This window comes from Carcharodon carcharias, chromosome 4, assembly GCF_017639515.1.
Source record: "Carcharodon carcharias isolate sCarCar2 chromosome 4, sCarCar2.pri, whole genome shotgun sequence".
NCBI classification, from domain to species: domain Eukaryota; kingdom Metazoa; phylum Chordata; class Chondrichthyes; order Lamniformes; family Lamnidae; genus Carcharodon; species Carcharodon carcharias.
Genome location: NC_054470.1, coordinates 96,260,235 through 96,280,740, shown reverse-complemented (window position 1 = coordinate 96,280,740; position 20,506 = coordinate 96,260,235). Strand labels below are relative to the sequence as shown.

At 39.7% G+C, this 20,506-nt stretch overlaps 1 protein-coding gene across 6 annotated transcripts in view; it reads left to right on the top strand.

Annotated features, from left to right (window-relative positions):
- The window catches only part of LOC121276875 (lysine-specific demethylase 4C-like), a 458,082-nt gene that overhangs the window by 364,840 nt on the left and 72,736 nt on the right, over window positions 1-20,506 (top strand). For all 6 annotated transcript variants that reach the window (XM_041185473.1, XM_041185475.1, XM_041185474.1 and 3 more), the window contains 2 exons: window positions 15,247-15,432; window positions 16,237-16,407. In XM_041185473.1, coding sequence (XP_041041407.1) covers window positions 15,247-15,432; window positions 16,237-16,407 — 357 coding nt within the window. The remainder of the gene's footprint in view (window positions 1-15,246; window positions 15,433-16,236; window positions 16,408-20,506) is intronic.

The window sequence follows — 20,506 nt, the reverse complement described above, 5'->3', positions numbered from 1 at the left end:
AAAGGAGAAATTGTTCAGTGTGAGAACAAGTTCAGCTAGACGGAGGAGAGTAGTGGTGGATGTGGATTGTTTGGGCCTCTGTTCGAGGAAGAAGCAGAGAGCCCTCAGACTATCCCGGTGGGAGATGGAGGTGTAGAGGGATTGGATGTCCATGGTGAAGAGGAGGCGGTTGGGGCCAGGGAATTGGAAATTGTTTATGTGACGTAAGGTGTCAGAGGAATCACAGATGTAGGTGGGAAGGGACTGGACAAGGGGAGAGAGAAGGGAGAAAAGATAGCAAGAAATGAGTTCCATGGGGCAGAAACAGGCTAACACAATCGGTCTGCCAGGACAGTCCTGTTTGTGGATTTTGGGTAGGAGGTAGAAGCGGGCCGCCCGAGGTTGGGCGACTATCAGGTTGGAAGCTGTGGAAGGAAGATCTCCAGAGGCGATGAGGTCAGTGACAGTCCTGGAAACAATGGCTTGATGTTCAATGGTGAGGTCATGGTCCAGGGAGAGGTAGGAGGAAGTGTCTGTGAGTTAGTGCTCAGCCTCCACGCGGTAGAAGTCGGTGCACCGGACAGCAACACCACCACACTTGTCAGCGGGTTTGATGACAATGTTAGGGTTGGACTTGAGAGAATGGAGTGCAGTAAGTTCAGAGTGAGACAGGTTAGAATGGGTGAAAGGAGCAGAGAAATTGAGCCGACAGTTATGCATGTGCAACACTGGCTATCTTGATCATTTTCAATTTTTCCTCTGTCTCATGCCCTTTCTCCGAGCACACAAGTTGAAGTTGAAAACTAGAATTTTGCTTTGCAGATGTTTGCAGGATTGGTACTTCACCTTTTGTTTTTTTATATTAGTTGGGTTCTTGCTTTAAAAAAAAGAGAGAATCTGAAAGATCTTCAGCTTAGCACTCTTACTAATGGTTATTGCTAATATTGTAAGCTCAAAGCAATCGGGAAAGGCCAGAGGAATGATCCAAGTTCAGTGTTTCTTTTTTTTTTGCTTACAAAACTAAAGGGCTTGACTTTTGCCCCCACCAAGGGATTATTAACAATCGCATTCATCTCTCATTATGCACAGTTGGATTTATGCCTGGAGCAAGTCAAAACTGCAGCTGTGTAGTTGCCAACCACTGGGGCAGGGCTGCTGAAAAGAAAGTTTTCAAAAAGTCATGGCCAGCACTTAAGTTTAATATCCAATTCCAGACTTCCCTCTTTTATTGAATAAAACCTGTCAGAATATGGATTCAATTTACAAATGATTTATATATGCAAAATGATAGTTTACATCCAGGAGAGGAAAATGCTTGTAATGCCTAGCATCTATTTTCTGCCAGCTGTAAATTCATACCACCTTACTATTGCGGAATCTAGCCATTTCTTATTCATGTCAAGGACAGTTTGCTTAACTGCAACATATTGGAACAAATCTGTGATACTGAAGTATCCGGAACCTGCATTTATTTATTTTCTTCCTTCTGTGACCTCTTTAACTTCTATTGAAAAGCTGTTTTTCACTGAAGATTATTATGCTGTGGTTTATGGCGGAGTGATTGTACAGCTGTGACATAAACTTGTTAATCCTGTCATCACTAACAATTACTGCTTGCTTTTAATATGCTACCATATTTTTTCCAATACATTTTTTACAAAGCTGCTTAAGAAGGCAGGGGAAGTCTGCTTGTTGGGACAAATCAAGAACTGAGAAACGACTCACAGGCAGGACATAATTTTTTTTAACAACTTTTTTTAATAATCATTGATTATAGATTTAGATTAGATTAAATTAAATTGTATCACTATTTAAGGACAGAAAACCTAGGAGCTTCAGAGAGGATATATGGAATTTAGCACTAAAAATAAGACAATCTTTAAAAAAAAATTTGAAGAGATGCAGACAGAAATTCCTAGACGTCAGTCAGTAAGGATGTCAAAATGAACCTAAAGTCCACATAAAAACATTTTAGCAGCTTGTAGAAATCTTAAAATGAGAAGTTTAATTGAAGTTTTAACTAATGTGTTTGGGAGTTGTACAAAAATCAGGTAAGAGAAGCTAAAAGAAGTATATTAGAAAACATGAGTATGTAATGGAACTGTAGGTTGAAAGAAGCATAGGAAATGCAAACTTCTTTTGGCTATGCTACTAGTGGATTGCATGTTGAGGGCCATGAATGCCCTTCAGTAGATTTTATGCAAATCAAAATAAGTGCCAAGTGAACACTTGTCAGTTTGCACAAATGGAAATATAATAAAATTTCAGATTGAATTATATGAGATCAAATGGAAAAATTAAATGTTTGCAAGGTGCCTGGGCCAGATGACCTACTGTTTAATATTCTCTTGAGAGTATTAAAGCAAGCTAAAGCCTTTTTTAAAATATAATTTCAGAACTGTTTCCAAGGGACAGCAAAAGCTATCCCAGTGTTCAAAAAAATGGAGCAAAGTGTGACCTAAATGTTAAATAAGTTAACCTAAAGTGTTTTGGGGGAAGTGCTTGAGAACAGTATACTGGATACTATCAATATATATCTAACAAACGTGAGACCCTAAAGCCCCTTAGCCATTTTCAGTTAACATGCTTCAGTGTATTGGGAAATTGTCCACTCCATTGCTCTGGATTTTTAAATTTGTGAATATGTCACCATATATTGATACTTCTATGATTTTCTTGCCAATGTCCACTGTTGCTAGCAGCCTAATGTAAATATCTTCACCATGGTATTGTATGAAACTATGCCAGATATTCTGGTGGTGTGAATCCCACAGCAGTTGAAAAAGTTTAATCAGGTTCTGATCTAGAAAAGAAAATTGAGAAGACTGTTGCATCATTCTTCTCTGTCCTGCCCAAACTCCCCAGGAAACTTTTCCATTCTGTGCACATAATTCTGTGCCACTACCCAAGTGAGTGCTGAAAAGATGTCTAATTCCAAGCTGTTGATGAAGACACAAACTCTGAGTTACCAGGGTGAAGATTGTGACTTGTCAGTGGTCAATTGACGTGCAGCCACAGCTGTCAGAAAGAGAATCCTTTCATCTGATTTTTCTCCCCTGGGGTTTACAGAAGTCAATGACTGATGTGGTTTAGGCAAGTTATTTTGTCCTCAATACTTCATGCAAGAAGAAAATTGACAAAGGAGAAGTCAGATTTATCAGCTTTATTTGGTGCTCTATTTATTTATTTATCCCTGTTGATAGAAAAATCTTTTGAATATTATAGTGTACATAGAACCGTATGAGCAACACTACCTTATTATTCTTCACAATTTTAAAGATACTGCTTTTTAGTTTACTATGGGAAAACTAACACCTGTGCACAGAAATTAAAAAATTGTTGCTGAACCTCATATTATCGAATGGTTTATTTTTGTTCAATATGAGAATTCAGCTTTTGTTGGGAAGGAGCTGGGAAAGACATTTTTTACTGTTTGCTTCTGTCAGCAAAATCAGGTGGTGCTGGGACAGCTAATCTATCAGCTCCTCGTTCACCTGCCTGTTATTCCAGTCATCTAACCAACTACAAATGCAACAAAGTTGGCCCTAGTACCAAGCTTCAGAGGTGAGTGTTCACCTCCAGCCATTCCCATTGCCTGTCTTAATTTATTTTCATTTTTTTGTCATCTTAGCACCTATATTACAAAAGATACAAACTGAAAAATTACGTAGTTTAAAAAAAAGCTAAAGGAAGAGAAGTCTGAGTTAGAGGGAAAAGTGGAAAACTGATTGAGAGAAGAAAACCTGCATTTCAATCCCACTCAATCCAAGACTGCATATTATTAACACTTCATCTTGCCTGTGAAATTATTTCCAAATCAGTGTTGTCACCTTGAACTCTATCCAGCATATGCTCAGTTATCCAGGCTTTGAGATGATTTGCTCGTCATTGACTTGCCTCTCAGAACAATTTCTTTTGATTTCTATATATTTCCAGTGATAATTGGGGTCAGTTTTGTAAGTCACTGATTGGGCTTTTATAGAATTTATTTGTTCTACAGAATGTCCTTGTGGAATTTTCATCATTTGTTGATTAAATGTCATAGCTGCCCTTTGACAAGAGGCAGAGAGGGCAGCCAAAATGAATTTTTAAAAGTGCACATGTTCTGGCTGCATGCCACAATAGCTTGAATGCTGCTTGGAACTTTCTTGATTTATCAAAATAAAAAATTAAATGCATTATTTCTCTAATGGGCTCTCAAGGTCTGCCGTAAAATATAAAGAAAAGACGGAAATTTCTGTATACAACTTTCACAGCTTGCTAGTTCATGCTTCCTTGGTTGGTGTGAGGGTGGCTCACTCTTGTGTGTACACTTCAATGCTGTCAATTACTTTTAAGCTTTGTTCAAGGATCCATATTTTTAGAAAGATCCTCAAGTACTCAAAAAAAAATCTAATATGAATTTTCATCAATACTGTGAAAAACAGAACCTAACTAGCTTTGGCTGGCATATATTTTTCAAAGTTAATCCTGTCGCTCTTAAGACTTTGAGTTATCGTGAAACCTAGAAACAGAACACAAGCTTTTAATAGGTTACAAAATGTTATTTTGTACTGCCCTTTTATGATAGCACCTTCTTTACAGTCAAAAAGGCATACGGTTGCATTGTTGCTATGGCCTGGGTTTTGCTATGGTAGTGACAGAAAAACTGTCTGTATTGATCACTATTACTCCACTGAAACTGACAACAACATCTGGAATCTGCACATGTGCAAAATAACCTGGAAATCCAGAAGTTGTTGTCAGTGATTCTACATTTCTTCAGAGAAGCATCTGCAGGCTGCAATCAATGGGAAATCAGTTAAATTGATGTGAACTTACAATTTTACACTACTTATCTTTTGTAAAACCCCTTGAGAAGTTATATGTTGTTGAATGAGGTCTGACTAGGATTTTAACAGGATACTGCATGGGTAGATTTTATGGCTCTCAGTTGGGCATGGTGATACGTAAAATATGACTGGTGGCTAGCCCGCCACCCACCCCCAAAATTGGCAGCCCGCCCATCATTTTTAAATAAACAATTAATGGGCAACTGAGCTTGTTGCCAAGCCAGTTGACCAGAATATTACCCTACCCACTCCATAATATGATTTGTGTGGGCAGGCGGGTGGGGATGAGAACTTTCCAACTTTGTGGAAAAGGTGAGAAGAAAGAGGAGGCATGTCTTTGGAGAGATGCCCTGTGCACATCTGATGTTCTCCCCTCCCTTCCCCCAAGATGAACAATATGTTTCCCACCCACCCCGTGGAATTCAGCCCCATAATTACTAAGAAACACCCCCCACTGACTGAGAAGTTAATATTTATGGCAAGTTAAATTTCTCCATATTGACAAAAATTGTACATTTCTAATTTTTAAAATTTTATTTTGAAGTTTTAATTATCTTAATTTAGCTTCTGTCTTAATCCAATCTTAACCACTTATTTCCCTATCAGAAAATTTAAATTAAAAGTGATGGATATTAAGTGCTTTTAACTTCCTGGTTTGTGGTGTGTGAATACTTCAATGTGATTGGCTGCTTAACTGCTTGCTGATATCACTGCTGCTGGATGCCTGGAGAGTCCTTTGACTTGGTGCAAGACATAAACTGCCATTTGGAAATGGGATGCCCACACCACAATGACATCTTTGTGGGCAGCTTTCTTTGGGATCAGGATCAGTGGCGAGTGCTGTTGCTTCAACGCTGACCGTAAGATCTGTTTCTATCAGTACCTCACTATAACTTGCCTTAAAGGTGTGTGTGAGCAGCCAGAGTAACTTGTCCAAGTCTTTTTTCTTTCCCCTATGATAAACTTCCCTCTTCATGTCCTTGAAAGCATCCTGGCTGGGAGAGATTTGTCATGACCATGAATCAGTGTCCTCCCACTTTTTTAATGCAATGCACTGGAACGCCAACTCACTGCAGCACTAGGCAGTCACAAAGAACAGTATTCCGTCATATGTATCATGCTGCATATTTATATTGAATTCAAAAATATGCACATCTTCAAATTTTTGTTTAGCTGGAAGCTTAAATTAATTTATTTTTGTCCCTTTAGTTACATAGTATATACAGCCTATAAACAGACAATTCAGTACAACTGGTCCCCCCAGATGTTTATGCTCCACACAAAGCCTTCTCCCATCCTTTTTCATCTAACCTCATTAACATATCCTTCCATTCCTTTTTCCTTCATGTGTTTATCTAGTTTCCCCTTAAATGACACATTAACTAATTAGACAGAAAAGTATATGACCCATAATAATTGAGAGAAGTTTACTGATCCCAGAGGACAAATTGACGGTTGGCACAGAGTGTGTTGATCTCAGTAGCTTGTGATAGCAGCATCTGCTCTCTAGTGAAAGTGTTAGGAAACTCTTCCCTCGATCTTCCTCCTCCTCCTCTGACCCATCTTCCATCTGAAGAAGGCAGTAGCCCAAGAAGCATTGCCACCTCACCAGCAGCCCCCTACCACCAGTATGACATCAATATATATACCCTTTGGAGGGTGGTAGCTTACCCAGTGTCAATCATCTATCTAACTATTCTGACCAACGGATACAGGACAGGTGCTCCAAACATCAGGAGAGTTACTACTTGCCCTGTTCATCATCCTGCTTGAGGTCAGCTTTTTCGTTTACATCATGCTGAGGGTTGTTTCCTGGTCCTTTCGAAACAATTGCATAGATAAGGGGATATGCAAGATGCCAGCTTAGGAATGTCAACATGGCAGCCTGAACTAAGACTGTTTAGAGGTCAAAGTGTTTAGAAATCCTCTTTCAAGAGGGAGAATCAATGCTGTTTAGAAAATTCTATAAAGGTTCTATATTGTGCAGAAAATACCTGTTTATTCAAGACTTCAATTTCTTATAAGTCATACCATGAGATATTTTCAGGAATGAGTGACTATCCTTTACATAAATCATATTTCAGCCTCCTTCCTTGAATTTATTTTTAATTATAAGTTTGGAAATTTCATCTGCACATTCCCCAGACTAATGTGTTATCAGATAACCAAAAGTTATCCTGACGCTCTGGAAAATTTGTGAAAAGTGGCTTTTATCCTCCCAAGTTTCTGATATCGAAGTAGTCCAGAAAATTGCTTACTAGTTTTCACAAGACATTTGAACAGAAATTTGTTTAAGATGTTTATCTTTCATTATCAATAAAACGGTGGAAGAAAAGATTGGTTAGAGGTTACTGGATCCCTCCAGGATGATGTTTTTGTCATCCCAGCAGAAAAACCCACATGGTTTCTCACACTTCTCAAATGAATGTCCTTCAAATAAAATGACTTCTATCTAACTTGGCGAAGCTGGCTCAGAAACCTGATAGTTGCTTGTCATCCTTTATCTGCAGAAACATGGTGACGGTTCCCCCTCCAGCCGCAGGTGAATGGAAATCAGGAATGTGCTGCGCAGGGAACAAACAGACTCTGTACAAGCAGTGTCTCTTTAAGATACGCATGCATGAATGAGCGTCAATCCTAAAGGGACTATGCAATGCAGCGTGCTTGCTGTGTACAGAAACAAGGGGAAAATTGATATTGACCCATTCTCCTATCAGCTACCACCCAATTTCCATCCCCTTTTTCCTCTCCAAATTCCTTGGAAGTATTCTCGCCTCCCTGATTCATGTCTGTCTCCCTTGCAAGTCAGTGTAAATAGATCCAATCGGGTGTTCGCCCTTCCTACTGCACCAAAACACCTTGAACAAAATCACAAATAACTGGCTGTTGGATTATCCCTCCTGATCCTCCCTGCAGTATTTAATGTGATTGACTACACTATGCATCCTCATTGTTTCTCCCCTATTGTCCAGCCCAGTGAAATTTATTTTGTTTCACTTGCACCTGTCCAGTCATAGCCAGAGTGCACTCAAAGACCCATGCCTGTCCCCCAATCTTCCCCATCCAAATGCTAATCCATCGTGGCATCTTCCACATACTCCATGTATGCTGATGACACTCATCTCTATCTCAACACCACATGTCTGCACCCTTTCACCCCACCTGTCATGTTAAACTGCTAGTCTAGCATTCAACCTTAGATGTGTTGCAATTCCCTCCAGCTAAACATTTGAAAGACTAAAACCATTTTCTTCAGCTTCTGCCACAAACTCTGCATCCTTACCACTGACTCCAGCCCCCTTCTTGGCTTTCGTTACTATATAAATGCAAATTGTTGTTGACTTTGTGGACTTCATCAGACGGTTAGAGCCAAAAAAATCGATATTTGATGCTGCAAGTATACCATCGATTTGTTAAAAGATGTTCTCTCCCTGATTTGGCATTGCATCAGGATTTTCATGAGAATAGATTGAAAGCCTGTTCTCTCAGTTCTTCATGTTTGCCATTTACCAAGGCAATCACAACAAGTACTAGTGAGCTGAAAGTTCTTGTCATTGATTTTCCACTTACAAATCTGTTACGTGGACTACTCATTGCAGCTCTAAATTCTCCACAACTTATTCTAGCCTTCATAATATTTTCTAAGCTCATGCATAGAACAAAATTCTCACTAAAATTCTCACTATTTTCTGTAGTTAATCATACTAAATCCTCACAGTCTTTGCATTCATTGTTATTCTTTAAGGAAAGAAATAGGCCATCTCCTAACTAAATAATAGCCTGAATTTTGCCACTATAGCTGAAGTCCCATTGCTGGAGCCAAAAGTAGGCGGTGACTCTGGTGGAATATTTGGCTGGTCAGGTTTGGGTTGATATCAGTTTGTTTTGGTAACGTTCAAAGAGGTCGAGTTCCAGTTATGCAGAAATGAAGAGATCGAAAGTGGTTTGTAAATCTGGTGCAGAGTGGGCAACAACAGTGCAGTCATCTGCAACCTGTAGACCGTGTGTATGTACGTATATAGGCAGTCAGTTTGGTTTTGGCACACAGGCAACTGAGGTTAAAGAGTTTTCCATCTAACCAGCATTTAATACTGACAACAGAGAGCAGTTGATCTTTGAAGTGAATAGCTACTGTCAAGTAGATTGTAAATAGTATGGGGGGTTATCACACAGCCTTGTTTGGTCTGGATTTTGGAGGCATCTGTTTCATCTTTCCCAGTCAAGACAGCTGCAGTCATATCATCATGAAGCAACTACAGGATTGTGATGGAGTTTCTTGGGCATCCAAATTTTTGGAACATAATCCACATACACAACCTCGCAATTTATTGAGTAAGATGCTTTTGTCATGCCAGTGAGTGCAGTGAAGAGTTCCTGGTGTTCTTTGACATTTTTCTTGGAATTGTCTGGCAACAAAGACCATGCTGGAGGTTCCTCTGGAAGGTTTAAAGCCACAGTGTTTCTGGGAGGGTTTCGTTAGCCACCAGAAGCATGCAATTCAGGAGAATGCATGTCAGGATTTTCCCCTGCTATGGACAAGAGAGAAATTTTCATTTTAATTCGATCATGGGATGTGGGCATCGTTGGCCAGGCCAGCATTTATTGCCCATCCCTAATTGCCCTTGAGATGGTGATGGTGAGCTGCCTTCTTGAACTATGTGGTGTAGTGTTGTTAGGAAGGGCATTCCAGGATTTGACCCAGCGACAGTGAAGGAGTGGCAATATAGTTCCAATTTAGTATGATGTGTGGCTTGGAATGGAACTTGCAGGTGGTGGTGTTCCCATGCATCTGCTGCTCTTGTTCTTCTAGGCGGTTGAGATGTGGGTTTGGAAGGTGCTATTAAAGGAGCCTTGGTAAGTTGCTGCAGTGCATCTTGTAAGTAGTGCACACTGCCTTGATAGTTATCATATGCCTTGATAGTTCTACAGCATGATTGATCTTGAAGATAGGTACAATTGTCACATTCCTGAAGTCAGTTGGTGGGGAGAGTTCTTTCTCCTCCCAAATCCCTTGGATGAATGCATGGAGCCTTGATGTGAGAAAACGCCCACCAGCTTTGAGGATCTCAGTTGGAATGCCACTGGGGCTGCAGGCTTTGTTGTTTTTCATCTGTTCATTGCTTGTTGCAGCTCTCCCATCGATGGTGGTTCACCCATGGTTTCTACCACAGGGTATTGGGGGTAACCTGGAGAGCATCATCTGCCACTGTGGATTCTCAAGGAAAATTCGCGACGGGCACCAAATGCTGGCCAGTGTTGTCCACATAACATGAAAGAATAAGCAAAAGTCATGGTTGAAGAATTGTTCAGAATGTTTTTTCCAGCATTGATGGATGGCATCCTGTGAATCAACCTGTGAATGAAGGGGATTTGCCCTTAGGTGGTCCTGGTGGCTTCAAAAAAACTTTGTATGTCATGATGGTCAGCATATTGTTGGACCCTTCAGGCTTTCTTTAACCACCACATGACCTTTATCTTCTGGATTTGTCTTTGGATGTCAACCTTAAACTATTGAAATGTTGCTTCATTGACCATGCAACTTTGGGATCATCTGCCGGGCAATGAAGGCTGCTCGTTTTTGTCCTAGGAGGTCATATATTTCAGTTTTTTTTTTGATCTAGTTCTGGTGATGATGATGCTCGAACCCAATGGTCTGGGCACAGGAGTGTAGTACAGATGACTTTATTAAATCATATGGACAATGACAGTGCCCCAAGATAGCCATGTTAAACAAAGTCACACCCATGCTTCTATGTGCAGGGTCCTAAATGCAATATCCTAAATGAAGTCTGGGCTGTGTTCTGTGTAACTCCAGTTACACTTGCATACATTGATGTTCCACTTCTTCTATGATGAAGTCCAGGTCCTTTTTTGTTAGTATTTGCAACTGAATTAATTTATAACGATATATGTGCCTGGACCCCCTTTTTCCATCGTTTTCTGCAGTGCTTCCCCATTTAGATTGTACTCCCATATGCCTTTTCTGTGGCCAACGTATAAGAGTTGGGTTATTTTTCTTTATAGTTTACTCCTGAAAATATTAGGGTTTACAGTAATAAATGTTAGATGTTCACCAATTTATTATATATGCAACACATATATACTTAACAGCAGTTCTTAGAACACAACTTTGCCACTATTAGCTGGAGAATCCAAAACATGTTACATGTTTTAGGCTCAGACCTTAAAAGTATCTTTTCCCACACCCATCTCTTTTTTCCAACACTTCTACATGACAACTTGCAGGTTTAATGGTTACGTGGCATAGCTTTCAATGCTGAAAAGATTATACTGTCCTTTCAGCTGTAGATCTGTACACTAACTTGCAACTCCCTAATGTTAACTGAACAGAATGGGCCTTTCTGTCTGTCTGCACCTTTGCAATAACTTCAGTTTTAACAGGTTTTTCCATAGACTGGTACACCTCCCCCACTTTATCATATATATTCCATATCAATCTTCTCCCTCTGCAAAACTTATCATCAACTAACTAAAATGATCTGCTTTTAATTAGACTTATACACCCACCAGATTCAGAGTGGCATATGAACCTTGCTCATTCAGAAGCATGAAAGCTACTACAAAGCGAAATGCTCACTCCTTAATCCCAATTCTACCCCCTATCTCCAAAACATGTTCCTTACAAATCCATGTGCCTCAGTTTTAACTTGCATTCTTTCATGCAGAACCTTTGATCATTTTCTATCCACCTCTGTAACTCAACTCAAAGAATATAATTGCATTAGTTAGATATTACCTACCCTTCACAAAATCAAAGGGTACATTGAAAACATCTTTGTTGGTGATAGAGATGGTGTGGCCACTTTTGATACCAATTTGTGATTGACCTTGGGTAGGGCAATTTTGATGTGTATAATATTGAGTGACGACAGGGGAATGTAGGTAAAGAGTTAAATCATTGTGAATGAAGATTTGATTGGTACAAAGATTCAATGAGAAGATTGGGGGGAGAGAATTTCCACAAGGGAGCCATCAGGATGCTTCATAAGAAGGTAAGGTAAACAACTTAAAGGAGAAGTAGGAGGGATGTAGACCACCAGCTAGTGGGAAGGATATAGAGGAACAAATCAAGGAAATTACAGAGAGGTGTAATCATCATAGGGTAGTTATAATGAGGAACTTTAATTACCCATATATAGACTGGAATAGTGGTAGTGTAAGGGGCATTGAGAGGCAAGTGTTCCTGGATTGTGTTCAGGAGAATTTCCTACAGCAGTATGTGTCCAGTCCAACAAGAAAGGAGGCACTGCTAGACCTGGTTCTTGGGAATGAGGTGGGCCAAGTAGATCAAGTGACAGTGGGGGAACATTTCGGGGACAGTGATCATTGTACCATAAGGTTTAGGATGATGGTGGAAAATGATATTGGTCAATCCAGAGTAAGAATAATCAACTGGCAGAGAGCGGACTTCAATGGGGCAAGAATGTAGCTGGGCTGGACAGACTGGAATACCAAAGGTTGGCGGGAAAAACAATAGCTAAATGCTGGGCTGCCTTCAAAGAGGAGATGGTTTGGTCACAGTCAGGGCATGTTCCCTCAAAAGGGAAGGGCAGGACAAACAAATCCAGAGCTCCATGGATGACAAAGGAGATAGAAATTAAGTTAAAGAAGAAAAAGTGCGCTTATGACAGGTGTCAGGTAGCAAATACATTTGAGAACCAAGCTGAATACAGAAGGTTCAGAAGGGATGTGAAAAAGAAATACGAGAAGCAAAGAGACTATGAAAAAGACTGGCAGGTAACATAAAAGGAAATGTCGAAGTACTCTATAAGCACATCAATAATAAAAGGGTGGTAAAAGGAGGAGTAGGGCCGATTAGGGACCAAAAAGGGGATTTACTCATAGAGGCAAGAGGCATGGCTGAGGTGTTAAATGAATACTTTGCATCCGTCTTTACCTACTAGGCTGATGCTGCCCAGACCATGGTGAGGAGGAAACTCAGTCACTAGAAGGGTTTAAAATTGATGAGGAGGAGATATTCGATTAGCTGTCGGTATTTAAAGTTGACAAGGCACTGGGACCAAATGAGATGCACCCAAGAATATTGAAGGAAGTGAGAGTGGAAATTGCAGAGGCACTGGCAATAATCTTTCAATGTTCCCTGGATTCTGGGGAGTTGCTAGAGGACTGGAGAATTACAAACATTACGCCCTTGTTCAAAAAGGTTTTAAAGATCTACAGTTACAGACCAGCCAGTTTAATTTCAGTGGTGGGGAAACTTCTAGAAACAACATTTCAGGACAGAGTTAATAGTCACATGGAAAAATTTGGATTGATTCGGAAAAGTCAGCATGGATTTATTAAAGGAAATCTTGTCTAACTAACTTGCTGGAATTCTTTGAAGAGGTAACAGAGATGGTTGATGAGGGCATGGCTGTTGATGTGGTGTATATAAACTTCCAAAAGGTATTTGATACAGTGCCACGCAACAGACTTGTGGCGAAGGTTATAGGTCATGGAATAGCAGGGACAGTAGCAACTTGGATACAAAATTGGCTGAGGGTTAGGAAACAGAGAGTAATGGTTAATGGGTATTTTTCGGGCTGGAAGAAGGTTTGTAGTGAAGTTCCCCAGGGGTCAGTATTGAGACCCTTGCTTTTCCTGATATATATAAATGATCTAGATCTTGGCGTACAGGGGACAATTTCAAAGTTTGCGGATGACACAAAACTTGGGAGAATTTTAAACTGTGAGGAGGACAGTGTAGAACTTCAGAAGGACATTGACACATTGGTGGAGTGGGCAGATAGGTGGCAGATGAAGTTCAATGCAGAGAAGTGTGAGGTGATACACTTTGGTACAATGAACATGGAGAGACGGTATAAGATAAAGGGTACTATTCTAAAGGATGTGCAGGAGCAGAGAGACCTGGGTGTATATGTACATAGTCATTAAAGGTGGCAGGACACGTTGAGAGAACTGTTTCTAAAGCATTCAGTATTCTAGGCTTCATTAATAGGGACATAGAGTACAAGAGCAGGGAGATTATGATGAACTTATATAAGACACTGGTTAGACCTCAGCTGGAGTATTGTGTACAGTTCTGGAAGTATAGGAAGGATGAGAACACATTGGAGAGTGCAGAAGACGTTTATGAGAATGGTTCCAGGGATATGAGACTTCAGTTATGAGGAAAGATTGGAGAAGTTGGGTCTGTTTTCCTTGGAGAGGAGAAGGCTAAGAAGAGACTTGATAGAAGTTTTCAAAATCATGAGGGGCGTGAACAGAGTAGATAGGAAGAAAATGTACCCCCTCGTAAACGGATCGAGAACCAGAGGGCAGAGTGCAAAAGAAGCAAATGTGAGGTGAGAAAGATATTTTCTCACAGCGAGTAGTTAGGGTTTGGAATGCGCTGCCTGGAAGTGTGGTGGAGGCAGGCTCAATTGAGGCATTCGAGAGCATTGGATGGTTATTTAAATTAAAACACCGTGCAGGGTTATGGGGAAAAGGTAGGAGATTGGCACTAAGTTAAAATGCTCAGAAAGCCGATGCAGACATGGGCTGAATGGCCTCCTTCTACACCGTAACAATTCTGTGATTCTGTGATTTTAAAGTACTTGAAATTGAGAAGAAACCAGAAGATTATGGGACAGATCATGAAAGAACTTGTAAGAGACCAGCAGAAGTTTGGATGGGGAACATGGTGAAATATAGCTGAGTAGGACAGTCTTGGTGATGGGGAAGATCCTCAGGTTTGGTTTGCCAGGTTTGATAAGACCCAAGATTTATCTGGGATCAATTCATGGATGAGAATATAGTTGAACTTCTTTGGAGGGAATAAACCTTTCTGCATTATCAAGGAAGTTGCCCTTAAGTTCAGAAATTACCAGTATCTCAGATGGGTTTAGAAGCCCTTGTAGCACTAGTCAAAGAAGAGGAGTTCTACTGATCAACCCGCATATGCTCCTTTCTCGTCTAACAGCACAGAAATGAAATCTGGTCATTCATCTCATAAACGTGAGATCTTGCCATGTACAATGTGGTTGCAGTGATGGCCTACATAAAAGGCAAACATATGTAAGCATATTGCTACTGCATTTCATTGTGAAATAATTTGAGATTGTTGAGGCACTGTACAAATGTAAATCTTTTCATCATGTAGGAACCTGTGATCTATCACTGTGTAATAACAACTCTTTGAAACAATAGTGTACATTAACCATGCTCCCTGCAACCTGTGCAGTTAAGTTACAATAATTAACTTGCTTTTTGTTTATAATGAGGCATTGTTCACAAAATACAGGGATTGGATTATATCTTCAAAAAACTTAATGAATAACTGAGCATACTACTGTTGTTAAGAATGTTTCATTGGATAAATTGAGAAGAAAATACATTTCCTTGAGAACTTGTAGGTCTGGGGATCTTAAATAGGAAAATTTATTAAACTTAACACTCTTCTTTTCCCCTACAGAAATGTGTTTTCTGCAGAAAGAGAGTTAAGAAGACTTTGGGTGCTTGCATTCAGTGTTCATATGGACGTTGTCCAACATCCTTCCACGTAACTTGTGCCCATGCAGCAGGAGTTATAATGGAACCAGATGACTGGCCATATGTAGTCCTCATCACATGCTTCAGACACAAGACAAATCCAAGTGTAGTAAGTATTTCATTCACTTGCATTTGTCCTTGTCCTAGAATTCATGTTAGCATATTTTGAATTTTAAGTTTTTAAGTTTAACTTCAGTTAGTTTTCTGCATTGCTTTGCCTAATTTTACTGAACAACATTCACTAATGGGATTTGTGGCGAGGTAAAATCATTTAAAGAAAATTGAAATCTGTTTGTCTATAATGTACTAAATGAGTAAAATTGTGATGCGCTTGGAGAATATTGTAGCTGCACATGCTTCTTCGCTTCTTGTTCCCACCTTCCTGAAGGAAGTAAAATATTATGATTATCAACAGTCACTTACATTGTATTTTCGAATGTGGCTCACAATTTGGACTGTAGGAGAAAATTGTACTTGGTCTGAAATATTGACCAAAAGTATTGTAGAATTAAATGGATTGTTTTAAGGCTGAACATAAGATGTTTCAAAGAATCAGATGAGTTTAATTTCACAAAATGCATTTACTTTAGTTTTGCTCCTTGGTGAAAGATGATGCAAGTGTTCAGTTTCGCTGCAAAATAAACAATTTAGTGAGATTTTAAGCATTGCGTTTTAATGTGGATACATTTTTTTTTAACTTTAGTAACAATTAGCTGGCCCACAGTCAAAGATGAGCCACTGGTCTATGGTTTATGATGGAAAATAATTGAACTATATTTTCCAAAAGTGTCAAAAATGTGATCTTCTTGTAATATTAACAATATCTCTTAGCCATGTTATGTGAGTAAAATCTTTTAAGTAAACATATTGCTCTTAGTGAAACTTTTATTTTGATTTTTTTCTTCACAAAAAGAAAAGCAAAACTTTATTTCAAGATTTGTCAGTTGGACAGACGGTCATTTCTAAACACAAGAACGGAAGATATTATAGTTGCAGAGTGACTGGGATTTCATCACAGACCTTCTATCAAGTCATATTTGACGATGGTTCCTTCAGTGATGATCTGTACCCTGAAGACATTGCTGTGAGTATTCTGTTCAATCTGCAAAAGCAAAACATTTTAATGATCCCTCTTCAAACACGACTTAAACTATAATAAAATGTTGCAGGTTTTCCAATCCATTTCCACCTTCTAAAATGAAATATGATATCCTGTTTTATTACATTTAATGCTTAATTTTATTTTTAAATAGTTGTCTGGATGCACAATGAAACAAAGAGTTGACAGGAACACTGAGAGAAGCTGGAGAGCAAACAGAGACAATGGGGTCTGGGAGGGAGCTTGGATCAGATGAATGAGCACTTTTAATTGGTCCCTGGTAATTATATCATTATAGAAAACCTGAGAGATATATCCAATATAGCAATTTGAATTTTTTGTATACTTTAATGGTATGTGAGCATCGCTGGCAAAATCAGCATTTGTTGCTCATCCTTAATTGCCCTTGAAAAGATAGGAGTAAGCTGCCTTCATGAACCAGTGCAGTCCATCTGGTGAAGGTACACCTATAGTGCCTTTAGGAAGGGAGTTCCAGCAACAGGGAAGGAATGGCTCTACAGTTCCAAGTCAGGACAGTGTGCGCCTTAGAGGGGAACTCACAGGTGTGGTTGTCCCGTGTATCCACTGCCCATGTCCTTCTAGGTGGTAGAGGTTGCAGTTTGAAAGATGCTGTTGAAGGACCCTTGGTGTGTTGCTGCAATGCATCTTGTATATGGTACACACTGCTGCCACTGCACCAGTGGTGGAGGGAATGAACATTTAATGTGGCGCCGATCAAGTGGGCTCCTTTGTTCTGAATTTGTTGAGCTTCTTGAGGGTTGCTGATCAGTGCAGCTCCCAACAAGTGGAGAGTGTTCCATCGTACTCCTAACTTGTGCCTTGTAGGTGGATGGACAGTCTTTGTAGCCACAGTATTTATAGTTAGTCCAGTTAAGTTTCTGGTCAACATGACACCGGTGATGTTAATGGTGTGGGATTCAGCAATGATAATGCTGTTGGATGTCAAGGGAGGTGGTTAGATTCTCTTTTATTGGAGATGGTCACCTGACACTTATCAGCCCAGGCCTAAATGTTGTTCAGGTCTTGCAATATGGAATGCTTTATTCTCTGAGGAGCTGTGAATGGAACTGAACATGGTGTAATCATCAGTGAACAACCCCACATATGACATTATGATGAAGGAGAGGTTAATGATGAAGCAGATGAAGATGGTTGAGCCCAGGGCACTATCCTAAGGAACCCTATGGCGATGTACTGGGGCTGAGATGATTTCCCAGGAAGAGAAATCAGTTATTAACGGTTCTAGTTTTCAATGGAAACTGGAACTGGTCCATTTGAGTTGCTCTCAGTTGGCAAGTTGAGCTCTTCAACAACCACAACCATGTTTCTTTGTGCTAGGAATAATTTAATTCATCGGCTTTGCTTAAAGGAGGAAGAAAGTGTTGGGAGATTACTTTCTTAGAAGGCACTCACTTCCTCCCATCAGATACAATGATTTAGGCAAAATAAAGATTTTCTACCCTGTAGGTATGCCATTTTTTAATTGTATTTGTTCCAGTTGCATAGAAGCCATGTACTACTTGTACTGTGAATCAAAATTAATTATCATCAGCCAGTGGCCCTACAGTGAATTCTGTGAAACAACATTGAGTTGGTATTAGATGGAGGTGTTCAAGCAGAGAAAATTTAGTATCATCTGGGTACTGCAGTATAATAGCAGGTGTTCATAGACCTGGAGAAAAAAAAAGAACAATGGATATACTTCCCTTGCAGTAACTTTTAAACTAGTTTTCGCTGTATCCTTATAACAAGAATACTCAGAGTTCCTCATTACTTTTAACGATAATCGTTCATATTAAGCTACACAAAACTGAGCTAATATAACAAATACAAAAGCCATATTAATGTGTCTGTCTGTTACTCAAGGGATTTAAGGACTTTTTTTATTCTTTCATGGACTGTGAGCATTGCTGACAATGCCAGCATTTATTGTCCATCCCTAATTGCTCACAAGCAGGTAGTAGTTAGCCTCCCCCTTCAACCGCTGCAGTCCATATAGTGAAGGTACATCCACAGTGCTCTTTGGGAGGGAATTTTGACCAAGCGATAGGAGTGGTGATATAATTCCAAGTCAGAATGGCATGTGGCTGAAGGGAAACTTGCACATGGTGATGTTCCCATAATGTAACATTTGCTGCCCTCCTTCTTCCGGGTAATAGAGATTGGCATGTTGCTACTGTGCATCTTGTAGATGGTGTGCACTTTTGCCATTGTGTGCCAGTGGTAGGGGCAGTGAATGTTTTAAGATGGAGAATAGAGTGCCTATCAAGTTGGCTGCTTTGACCTGGATGGTGCTAAGCTTCTTGAGCGTTCTTGGATTTGCACTCATTCTGACAAGTGGAGCGTACTTACTTGGAGATGGTGGACAGGGTCTGAAGTCATGGGGTAAATTACTCTCCATAGGATTCTTATCTTCTGACCTGCTTGTTTAACCCATAGTATTTATATGGCTGTTCCAGTTAAGTTTCTGGTCAATGGAAACACCCTCCCACCTAGGGTATTATTGATGGTGGGGCACTCAGCAATGGTAATGCCATTGAATGTCATGGGGAGGTGGTTAGGTTCACTCATATTGGAGATGGTCATGCCTAGTGCGGATGACACTTGCTACTTATCAACCCAAGCCTTAATGTTGTCCAGGTTTTGCTGCATGCGTGCACAGACTGCTCCAATATCCTAGGAGGTACGACTGGTAGTGAACACTGCAGTCATCAGCGCACATCCCCACTAATGATCTTAGAGGACTTAGAACAGGAATAGAAAAGGGAAGGATAACATACTGAAAGAGAGGAAGAGAATGGAGAACGTAGCATCAAGCATTTTGTGTCTACCGTAATCTTACAGCAATCCAGTTTTTTTCTTTACGATCGCACATCAGTTTTCTATGAAGCATCTAGCTTGTTGCTGATATTGAATTTCTTTTTTCCCCATAGCTCCTCAACTCATCCAAAAAGAGAGCTAAGTTTTCTCAGATGCTGCAATTTTTTAATCAGCAGTCAAGAAAACTTTAAATCATATGAAATATTTTTTTCAGTGAGTAAATGTGCAACAGCCATGCTAGCAACCTTGATAGATATGTGGCAACTACTTTAGTTAACTTGAATGTCAGAAACTGTTTATTCTTATTTTTAGCTATTCATGGACGGTGGATAGGAGGGTACAATTCAAAACTTGGTTTTGGATATGGCTACTGTTTAGATCTGAAGCAATCAATATTCACTCTCATAGCTTTAAACAACAGTGCAATCTTAAAATTATTTCTTTTTGTAGTGTATTGATACTCAGGAGCACCTTCTTGAATTAAGTAAAAACATATCTGAAGGAATTGCATGATCAAGGAGGATTAAGTTTAGAGTGGAAAACAGGGAATTTAATTGGCAAATAATCTGTTTTCTTCCTAATTTCATCTTTTGCACACCAATAGAAATATGATCAGACTACCAATGGAGTGAGTCACAAGAGTGAAGTCTCTAAGATATTTCTTTTATGTCGTAATGTTGGAACATCACTTATGTCATTCTCCCTTTCTGTGCCATTGATACAATTTTCCCTATTTTATCAGTTCATTTCACTATCGACAACTAAAGTCCTATGTGAAAAAATACTTTCATTTATTTGTACGTGGTAAAAGTATTTGCCTTTTTCAGTGGTTGATTCCTGATTGACGGAATTAATGTCTTTTCTGTCTGCTGGGTGTAAGGATCTAATGTGACATGTGTTTGGGTATTCTCACCCTAGTTTCCAGAATGCATGAGTTCAAGCTGCAAAACTTCCCTTAATTCTGCACTGGCTTGACAAGTTCACTCAAACGTCAAAAGAGAGTCAGTGGGGGAACTGAAAAAATTTGCACTGGCACACTGGAGGGTACTTTCCATGATTGGAGTTGAGGTACATGTTACAGCAAATTGAAAGGAGCTCTACTTTGAATCTGCCAATTGGGTCCCTGACGCGGGAGTGTTGTTTATGCTCATAACACAAATAGAAGGTGGTTTGTTTTCACGCATACTGACATCCATTCTCATGGTAATCATCCACTTCGTTATATTTGACATCCTTAATAATC